General features: G+C 37.5%; 1 protein-coding gene and 1 pseudogene across 1 annotated transcript in view; both read left to right on the forward strand.

The window, feature by feature from the left end:
• PTPN4 (protein tyrosine phosphatase, non-receptor type 4 (megakaryocyte)) overlaps positions 1 to 11,369 on the forward strand; it is a 53,455-nt gene that overhangs the window by 26,545 nt on the left and 15,541 nt on the right. Inside the window, exons 7-10 of the mRNA XM_008588892.1 lie at positions 2,084 to 2,240; positions 7,792 to 7,958; positions 9,021 to 9,111; positions 9,192 to 9,253. Of these exons, the coding sequence (XP_008587114.1) occupies positions 2,084 to 2,240; positions 7,792 to 7,958; positions 9,021 to 9,111; positions 9,192 to 9,253 (477 nt within the window). The remainder of the gene's footprint in view (positions 1 to 2,083; positions 2,241 to 7,791; positions 7,959 to 9,020; positions 9,112 to 9,191; positions 9,254 to 11,369) is intronic.
• LOC103604330 lies at positions 4,757 to 5,699 on the forward strand (annotated as a pseudogene).

An 11,369-nucleotide genomic window follows, 5' to 3' on the forward strand; every position in this document is an offset into this window, starting at 1 on the left:
CGCGCCCGTACCGGGCCAGGACCGGCAACGGGATTGCAACCCTCGGTGTTGCTCCCACACCACACTCCCAAGCAGCACACTGTAGCAGTGCGCCACCGGGCCGGCCCCAAATAAAAAATTCTATAACACATCTGACAAAGGCAGGTTAAGTATGAGAGAGTTCCCTTAGTGATGATGGATACAATAAGAAAGACTCATAACTGTCCTTTTTAACACATAGACCACCTCCTCTTTTCTGGCCAACTACACTATCTACAAAGTAATGTGAGAGGATAGCTTTTTCTGCCATGGCCCATTACATATCTCCCAGTACCATTAGCTCCCAGTTCACCACACTTCAGGAATCTCAAAGACATTTACAAAAACTTTGAACCATATTGGTGCGCAAAAGCATCACACTGCTAAGGCAAAAAGGGAGTATATGATGGCTCCAGAAATAGAGAAGAAAGCAACTAGAGAGAATGAACAAAATTAAATTTGAATATTCCACATTTTAAAGCTTTGGATTAAATTATTTTTATATTCACAACAACTCTATGAAATAGTAATAGTAAATATCTGCTCCATTTTTAGTTTCAGGTGTCTAAGATCACACATTTTCGAAGCAGTAGAGGAAGCATTTGGCTTGTAGGCTAGTACTCTTTCCACTAATGACAACACCTTGTTGGATTTTATTGACTTTGTGTTTAAGATGAATTTGAGTAGTTGTGCTTTCATTTCTTCATGCCTTTGCCATAGGAAGTTCACTTTTTTGTAAGATTCAGCTCCATCATTTCCTTCTCTACTTGGCCTATCATTCTTCAAACTTGACACTCATGTGTTTTCATTGCTGTGTTCCCAGAACACACTGTTCATATTTATATTTCTCTTGTGTCTTTTACCTTAATTCCTGGTTTGTTTTCTGGGTAAAGTACAGGCAGTTCTTTCTCACTTTACACAGACTGTAAAAATGACCATGCAAGATGAAATTGTACAGTAATCTTGATGATAAATGGGAAAAATTACAGTTGTTCCTTTGACCTTTATATCTTTTTGTCAAAACATTAAAATCTTTCTTACTGTCTCTTATAAAGGTATATAGAAATGAAAAAATAGTAAAGCTAATTTGATTTAGCATCCTGTAATTTAAAACAGTAGAAGCATTGAGAATTAATATGTTTTATTTTTTTGTACAAGCAGTTGTCATGTAACTTATGATATAGTGTGAGCATCTTTTCTTACCTTGGTAAATTGTCATAATCCTTGCTGAGTTTGGATCCATTTTGTCCTTAGAACTTTCAATGTCGTGAACTATCAAGAGTTCCTTTGGGTGCATATCTAGAGTTCACAAACTGCAGTAGTCAAAATTTTTGTGGTTGCCTGTTTTTTCTCTAACTATTTATGTGCAATTTGAATTTCACTCATAACATTAATCACTCATTGTTTCTTTGCTACACTTTCACCTTTTTTAGTCAGTTACCTCTTTAGATTATCCATTTTTATATAGCTTTATTACTGGGAGACAAGGAGGCAGCACAACTACATGCTTTGCTGTCTTTGCATGAACTGAGTAACAGATGTGCATTGTCAAATCACCAACAGACTTCAAAAGAAGTGATGTGATTGGTCAGTGATCATGATGTGTGTCTGTTATTTATGTAGTGATTTTAAGACTGAAGAGCTAGCCACAAAGTTTGTGCTTTTTGCAGTTATTCACAGTTCATACATCATGGTGACTAAAATTTGAACCATGTTGTTGGGGGACTGATGTTATTTAACTAAACCATGGTAACTGAGGTTTGTATGTATGCAGACTTTGCAAAGCGAGGGCTGCCTGTATGTATGCACCTTGAAATTGTCAGTCCTTATCTGTATGTCTAAGAACATAATAGGTCATCAGGAAAAAAAGTTGTTGACTGAAGGAAAAAAAATAGTATATCCATGGGAAAGCTAGATTTCTGCTTTTTTTCAAATAGATGAATGAATGGATAAATGCTTTTCTATATGTAGTTTTACTGCTATAGAGTCTATAAAAATAAATTCCTGTGCTTTAATTTGAGAAAGCCACATGCAAATCTGAGACCTTGTCTGCATTACATTACAGGCTGATCTCTGTGTCCCTCGATTGAATGAAGGGGACCAAGTTGTACTGATCAATGGTCGGGACATTGCAGAACATACCCATGATCAGGTTGTCCTGTTTATTAAAGCTAGCTGTGAGAGACATTCTGGGGAACTTGTGCTTCTAGTTCGACCTAATGGTAAGTACTCTATGTAGCACCAGATATTTGTCATAATTTAGTACTGCACACAGCAGCCAGAGTGTGCTTTTTAAAACATAAGTCATGTCAGTTTCCTGCTCAAAGTACAATGGCTTCCATTCCTAGTTAGAATAAAATCCAAATGCTTGGCCTGCTTTCCTCCTACTCAGCCTTGCTCACTTTCCTCTATTCTATATTGGCTTTCTTGCTGTTCCTCAAATGTTACAGTCTAATCTTCTTTAGGGTTTGTGTCTTTGCTGTTCCCTCTGCCTAATACACTCTTCCAAATTTTGATATGACTTGTATTCTCACTTCATTCAGATCTCTGCTTAAAAGTCATCCTCAGAAAGACTTTCTCTTCTGACTACTCTAGCTAAAATCGCCTTACTCTTCCCCCAATTGCTCTAGTAGTAGTAGCAAGTACTCAATAAATGCTTGTCGAAAGAATGAGTAAATTTGGAACTCTGCTCTACTTTTAGAAAACTCCATAACAAGGTACAGATAAAGCAGTTTTTTAAAAAAAATTTGTCTATCCTGTTAAATCCTGTTTTCAATTGATGATGTCCACTTTCCTACTCATGTCATCTCCTGCTCTGGACAGCTTACTTATTAATTCATAGTCACAGAGTCCCAAGTTTGGAGAAACCTTAAACACTGTAAGCTTTAGCTCTTTAGCTAATTGTGCTTGAGTTTCCTCTACCACAACCTCAAGAACATCCTACCTATGTGGAATACTTGATGGCTCCTGAAGCAGAACATTCCTCTTTTGGATGGCTTGAACTGTTATTTGAACTAAAAATCCATCTTTCTTCAGTCTTTTTGTTCCTAATTCTATCACTTTGTGCTATGCAGAATAAGTTCAATCCCTCTTCCTTCAGTTTTTTGACAATAGCTAATATTTACCAGAAACCCTACTCTCTCTTTATCCAATTTAACAGTCCCAGAGCCTTCAGCCAGTGTTGATATGACATTATTTCAAGTACTCTCAGCACTCTATCAATCTCCTCTAAGGGAAAATTCCTATTTGCCTCTATCCCAGCATTAGAGATATTCTTTAGACTTTGTTCTGAACAGTTTTATTAATCATAGTTTTAGCCACAGAGTAATTATTGGTTAATGCCATGATACCACTTGTTGAATATGCACCATAGGAAAGTAGAATGTAATTAGAATTCTACTTATCACCCAATCCTGCAAAATTTTGCAGGAAGTTTTCTTTTTTTTTTTTTTAATAAATAATCTTTTTATTAGTAAAGAAATTAGTAACCCTTTTTTAACCTTTAGATGCAAACAGGCATTTTTATTTTATCTTCTGTACTTTGTGTACTTCTCCTTTCATGGTCTAAAAATGGCTTTCTAGGAAGATTAAAAGAACTTCAGCAGAACATTCTATTTGACTTTTCAAGGAACTTGTTCATTTAGACCTGATACTTAAGCGATTCATTACTAAGCATTTTCTGTCACATAAAGCTACTTAAATTTTATACCAAGAATAATATTCTGTTTTATTTATCTATTTTCTCTTGATAATAGATATAAAAACTTTAATAATATCTAATAGTTAGTCAAAGCTTCCTATGCACCTAGGCTTTTTTGTATATTCTTATTTAATCCTCACAGCCATCCAATAAGATAGATGAATTATCACCATTTTATAGTTGAAGACACTTTGGCACCAAGACATTGGTTACCTGCTCACAGATTCATGACTGGTACAGAGCCAGAATATGAACAGAAGTCCATATGACAGCAAAGACGTAGCCTTTTTGCAATTCCAAATTGCCTCATTTATACTTTAAATTAGGAAAAGAAGCCTCCTAGGGCCTACATCTTGCAAAAGATCTTTCTCACATTGTTTTATTGTCAAAATCTGGACCATGACCTTTATTCAATTTCAGTGTGGGTCTATCATGTTCATTTTTATTTAAATAACATATAATTAAAATTATAAATTGCTTTTCCAAGAATATACTTTTCACATTGTTTTATTGTCAAAATCTGGACCATTACCTTTATTCAATTTCAGTGTGGGTCTATCATGCTCATTTTTATTTAAATAACATATAATTAAAATTATAAATTGCTTTTCCAAGAATATACTTTTCTGTTTCTGATCTTTTCCCCTTTAATTCTTAATCCTTCTTAGGCAAAATGTAGTCATACCTTTTTTGTCTTTTCATTCTTCATGTCAGAAATGTATTTTTCTCGGCTTACTCAGCTGGCCCCAGCCGGGCAAAGGGTTCAGGGCAGAGGGAAGGCTGTGTCTGGGAGGTGTGGTGTGGCACGCCAGCTGGGGCTGCAGGAACAAGTGCCTCATGGAGCTGCTACTGTCGGACTAGCCCAGACCTCCCAAACGGATCCTGCCATGCCCTCAGGCACCAAGAACTACAGCTCCAGGCATTCCATGAACTTGGCCGAAGCACTCAGGCAGGGTCCAGCTGTGATCCAGATGGGGTCCAGCCCTCCTCTGGCCCACATTGCTCTCGCAGCTACTCTCAAAATGGGTGATGGGAGCCATGGATAAGACGTCACCCCCACCACACCTGGAGAAGCTGACCCTGGGCATAACCTGCATGCAGCCTGGTATCTTCCCCTAGAGTGACAGAGGTGATACCATCGTAGAAAAGATAACTGTTGAAGGTCATATGATTTCTTCGTGGGAACAGAAAAATGACTCTGTGATGCCTGAGGATGTGAAAACATTTTTTTGGCGGCTGGCCAGTACAGGGATCCAAGCCCTTGTCCCTGATGTTATAAGGCTACAGATGTGAAGAACTTTTACCTGATGATCAACAGCTTCCACATGACAGAGTACGAAGCTAGATGAGCACATCATTCCAGTGGGCAGTATGGTAATTAAGAGCATCTCAAAACTGACTCAACTCAACCAGTCTGCCATGTATTCACTTCCTAATGTACCAACTCTGGCAGCCCTGAAGGATGATATACATAAAGCCAGTGAGAACCCACTAGAGAAGCCTCACTTTGACTTGCAGTGTAATATTTGAGCTGGATTCCTCCAGTGGGAATGGGAAGCTTTGTTTGCCTTGTCTACAAAGGTGGGAAAGCAGCATTAGCACAAGACACTGAGATCTGATTCCTGGACAGAGTGTTATACTGGCATTTTCTCACAGATGCCTTTACCACCCATTGCCATCTGCTTGTCACCCATCTGGGCCTGCCCAAGGGGCAGTATGCCTTTACCCACTATAGCATTACCCCACAGGCCAGGCGATGGTTCTGCATGTATAAACCATCACCTACAACACAAACCTGCTCATGGAACAGACAGACTCCTTTGTGAACAAGCTGGATCTCAGCAAAGTGTTTAAGAGCAAGAACAAGACCTTAATCCCAAAAAACAAAGGGCCTGTGCAGCCCACAAGTGGCCAAAAAGAGCCCTCAGGTCCTTCCACTTCTAAATCTTTCTCTGGCTCTGGAAACCCTGTCCAGAAATGAGTACACCCACCTCCAGCTCCCACCAGCACCGTGGCAGTGATGCCTATGCACAGATGGCCCCTGATGTAGCCTCAACCTCAGATTCTTGATGTGGGACTATAGGCCAACCCACCTCCAGCTCCCACCAGCACCGTGGCAGTGATGTCTATGCACAGATGGCCCCTGATGTAGCCTCAACCTCAGATTCTTGATGTGGGACTATAGGCCTCTTCCTATCTGAGTGACAAAATCCTAGGCTTTTTACTCCCACTGATATTACTCAGGAATTGGAAGGGCATACGGAGATCTCCCCAAGAGTCCTTCCCTCCTACCCCTCACAGAAGGTTGTGGCGTCCCCTGCATCTCAAAGCAGTGGGGAATTTGGATCTTGTTTAAATGGCCATATAAATCTGTTGAGAGCTTTCCTCTCTTTACACACCCACCTGCAGTCCCTTAGCAGTGATTAGAGAAGTCCCCCACTGTTTTTGAACCATGAGGCATTAGAATTGCTCTGTTTGGTTTGTAGCCACTAGTCACATGTGGCTATTCAAATTTTTTTTTTTTTTGCATCTGTCCTTTACCAGGATCTGAACCTGTGACTGATGTTATAAGGTTGTGCTGTAACCAACTGAGCTAACCAGCCAACTCTTAAATTTTAATTAATTTATATGAAAAATTTGTTTCCTTAATTGCATTAGCCATATTTCAAATATTTCATATTGGAATATTTAGTTAGTAGATTCCATATTGGAACATTTTCATCATCACAAAAAGTTCTGTTGGACAGTGCTGTATTACTGTATTTTCATACTGCTCTTCGTCAGATCAATTAATTTTTGTTGTTAGATAATATTGATGCCTTAATTTGATGGGTCATAATATTCCATGAAAACTCTTGAAGATACAGTTATATGTTCTTTATATCCTTTGTACAAACATACCTCACTCTGTTCTTTTTTTTCAGTTTCCTATGAAGTTTGTCTTCCTCATTTAAAAAAAAAATTCCCTTTAAAAATGCATGCATATCTGAGAATGAGCAAGAGAAAAAGATGCCTACCTTGGCTTCATATTTTAGAAGGCCTTGCTCTGGTTCTCATTCAACCATGTCCCTTCCCAGTGGAGTCAGGATTTTGCAGGACTGAGGGGCCATGCCAAGCCATTACCTATAACCTCCCTTCCCTTTCTAGACCACTTTTCTTAACCCTCAGTTTCTGTCCAAATAGCCCTGAACCCACTTCCTAGGCTTTTGTGGACATTATTCACAGGTGTCCCTTCCCAGTGGAGTCAGGATTTTGCAGGACTGAGGGGCCATGCCAAGCCATTACCTATAACCTCCCTTCCCTTTTTAGACCACTTTTCTTAACCTTCAGTTTCTGTCCAAATAGCCCTGAACCCACTTCCTAGGCTTTTGTGGACATTATTCACAGGTCCATTCTCCTAGGGCAGCAGGGTGGCTGAAGGGCAGCAGTTTGCAGAGGAAGTTATGTAGCCAGAGCTTACATGCGGGCTTGGATGTTCACGTGTATGTTTATAGGCCCCCATATTGAAAAATATAACTGAGAGTGGGAAAAGAAGTAGGATGGACTACAGGACTAAGGTCTAGGGTCTGACTGTCCTCATGCAACCATGACCATGAATTCTGGCCTAGAATTCTCATTTGAAATCTGGTCTTCCAGTTTATTTTGTAGATATGTCAAGGAAAGAGGATAGAGTATATTTTGTTTAGCATTGTGTTTAATTTGTTTGTAACTTTTCATATTTAGACATATGATATATAGGCCTCTATTTGTACTCTTGTCCTAGGTCCCACAGATTAAGGGCAGGGCTATTCAGAGCTGCTTCTTAGCAGCTCCTCTTTTTCTCAATGTGTCTTCAAGTTATAGACATTCAGCCATGGACCAAGAACCCTTCTTTCCCCCAGAGGTACAGCAAAACCCTTTCACTCCATAGCCACTCTGTGTCCCCACACAATGGCATCAGACTCAGATAGGGTATAATTCTTCATAAATTAATTACTTTTCTGACACAAATTAAAGAGCCTATCTGGTAAGTTTCTATCATGAATTTTAATGAATTTTAATGATTTTCATGGCTGTGTTCTGTTTTATTTTAGCTGTGTATGATGTAGTGGAAGAAAAGCTGGAAAATGAACCAGACTTCCAGTACATTCCTGAGAAAGCCCCACTAGATAATGTTCATCAGGATGACCATTCCCTGCGGGAATCAATGATCCAGCTAGCTGAGGGGCTTATCACTGGAACAGTCCTGACACAATTTGATGTAAGTAATATCATTGTATAGAAGAAGTGTGTGCCTGTATTTTCTAATTAGTTTCATGGTTTCTTAACTGCCTTATTTACTATTCATTGTAATTTATAAACTAAAATGGCATTCTGAAAAATGTTTGACATAACAAGAGTCCTAAGATGCAAGTTTTTAAAATTGCCTCGCAGGGCTGGCCTAGCTCAGTTGGTTAGAGCACAGCCTTGTAACACCATGGTCAAGGGTTTGGTTCTCTGTACCAGCCAGCCACCTAAATAAAATTGATATATAACCTTTAAAAAAACAAAATAAAATTGCTCCCCAAATACTAGCTATGGTTATATATATAAATAGGTGACTGTTTGAAAAAGAGGGATAAGGAAATCTTGTACATATGTCATCAAACTAAATTTTTTCTTATAATTAAATAGCTGTTTTTATGAAAGGGAACAGATGAGGATAGGCTACTGCAGACTTAAAAATCTTAAGTTGAAGAAAATAACTTATATTTGAAGTTTATATCTTGTGATATTTAAACTTTCTAATTTTTGTCAGCACAGTCATATTTTTTGCAGGGGATGGGAGCAGCTGGCAAGGATGGGGATCTGAACTCTTGACCTTGGTGTTATCAGCACTGTGCTCTAACCAACTGAGGTAACAGACAGCCCAGTCAGTGCAGTCTTAGCTAAGTGTTGTAACTATAAAACATTTAGGGCATGTGACAGGGTTTTTTTTTTCTCTTTTTTTAATTCTTAGTTCATATTCTGTAAACACCTCCAAACTAAATGAAAGCTAAATGTTTTCTGCAGATTTGCTATTCAGAACTTCAGGTACTTCTGCTGTAAGCAAAATTGTTTTCACTTGTTTTTACCTTTTTCCAAAATGTGTATAATTTGTGTCAGAAACTAAAGAATGCAGCTTTGCATATCTGGTTCAGTACTCTACTAGCCTAAGGTACATCACTGTACAGCTGAGGTATTCAAAGAAAAAAACCTGTTTCCTGTTAGTATAGAAACAAATCGGAAAAACAAAACAGAAATTATTGATGGCTTGTTGGACTCGTACTTTTTTTTTTTCTAGCAACTATATCGGAAAAAACCTGGAATGACAATGTCTTGTGCCAAATTACCTCAGAACATTTCCAAAAATAGATACAGAGATATTTCGCCTTGTAAGTATCTACCATATCTGTTAAGTTTAATCTTTTTAACATAACTTTATTAAAACATTGTTTCTTTTCAATTTTTTCAGATGATGCTACACGGGTCATTTTAAAAGGTAATGAAGACTACATCAATGCAAACTATATAAATGTAAGTTTATTTTTATTACTCACTTGTCATTTGGAATAAATAGGAGCCACTATAAACTTTGAGATTCTTTTTTGTTAAAAGCCTGACCCTGATAGGCAATTAAAACTTTCACATATTGAGAAATATCAAAGCAATATGAAAGAAAAGTTTGATACTAGCATGTGGTGTACAGGTACAGAAGTGGAATTATGCAATCCAGAAACAAACTGAAATAAATACTGGAATTTTGTTTATGTTAGAGGTGGATTTTTAAATTATTGGAAATAATAAAACAGATTACCCAGTGAATGGGTTGGGTCATCTGTCTAGAATATATCATTGTAAGGAGGATTAGTTTTCCCTCATCCAGGAGAAAAAAGGAACACTAATAATAAAACAGATTACCCAGTGAATGGGTTGGGTCATCTATCTAGAATATATCATTGTAAGGAGGATTAGTTTTCCCTCATCCAGGAGAAAAAAGGAACACTACTTAACTTTGTAATATAGAAAATTTCAAGTGTACAAAATTAGAGCAAAAAGTAAAATGAATATACACATCACTTAGCTTCAGCAATTGTCAACTCATGGCCAGTCTTGTTTCACCTATACCCCCACACATTCAGATTGTTTTGAAGCAGATCTGTAAATGATACCATTCATCTATAAATACTTTACCTACTCTCTTGATGTCAACATATATTCTAAATATATCAAAATATAAATGTAAAAAATGGAATCATGAAAGTACTTGAAGAAAATATGTGAGAATTACTTAAAATCTCAGAAAGGGGAAGGATTTTCCTAAGCTGAGAGACATGTCTAAGCTATAAAGATTGATGAATTTGACAATGTAAAATTTTTAATTTTTGGCATGCTTAAAATGTACTAAAATCAAATGAAAAACTGAATTTTAAAAATATTAGTAGAGTCTTATTTCTTCAATATACAAAGATTGAAAATTGAATATAAATGAATAAGAAAAATAAAGACAGTCAATGAAAATAATGAACGAAGAACATGCAAAGACAATTCATAGAAAAGGAAATACAAATGGCATTTTAAATTTTATGGCCATTTCCAAATCTATACAAAAGCAAAGAACAATGTGAAAAGTCCCCAGTGTACTCTTACCAAGCTTCAAGAGATATCAAGAAATGGCCAGCCTTATTTCATCTAAGCACTACCCACCCCCCAAAAATTATTTTTTAAACCCAAATATATCACTTTATTTGTAAATACAGTCAATTCTCGTTATTTGAGGTTATGTTCCTCTTCATGAGCACTGAATTAGCAAATAAATTAGTACTGAATTGTTGCTTCTAAGGAAAATACGGGATCATGTTCCCACAATCCCCTAGTCACAACATTTTTATCAGTTGATCAATACATAACCTTGTTTCTGTTTAAAGACACTTTATTTAATATATATTGTTGATTGATTAACATTGAACTCATAGCCAGCAGCACTGTACTCGTGCCTGAAGGAAGCTCACCTAACACATATATTTTCTTCATGAGGCATATCACAGTCTTCTTGTACTTAGGAACACTGGACAGCACTTCAGCACTACACTTGCATGCCATTTTAAACAGCAAAATCAACATCAAAAAACACAAAACTGTGAAAAGCATGGCACTACATAGTATGCAAAAAGGCCACTTGCTTACAGTATGAAAGCTAAAAGAAATAGGCACAAGGTGTCTTATTTGATCTTAGCTGGAAATGTGTACATAGGGTGAATGCTCTGAGCCTGTCTACAGGAAAGCCCTGCAGCTGTTTGGGAGTTACAAATAAATTATAGCAAGTAGTTGAATTGGCAAATATAGAATCGATGGCTAGGATTGGCTACTTTAGTATGTACATCTGATCAGGACAAAAAAGAGAAGTACAAATCAAAACTGCAGGGGATTAGTATTTTTCACCTCTGAGATTAAAAGATCAAAACATTTGATAATACCAGATAAAGGATATAGACTTATATGTGGTATTATCTGAAACCTCGGGGGTCAAGTATGCTTTGGGAATCATAATTTTGGGGTTTTTGAAAGATTATTCAGGGCCGGCCCGGTGGCGCACTGCTATAGTGCGCCGCTTGTGAAGCGCGGCTACGCTCCCGCCGAGGGTTCGGATCCC

Source organism: Galeopterus variegatus, unplaced genomic scaffold, assembly GCF_000696425.1.
Source record: "Galeopterus variegatus unplaced genomic scaffold, G_variegatus-3.0.2 Scaffold5088, whole genome shotgun sequence".
NCBI classification, from domain to species: domain Eukaryota; kingdom Metazoa; phylum Chordata; class Mammalia; order Dermoptera; family Cynocephalidae; genus Galeopterus; species Galeopterus variegatus.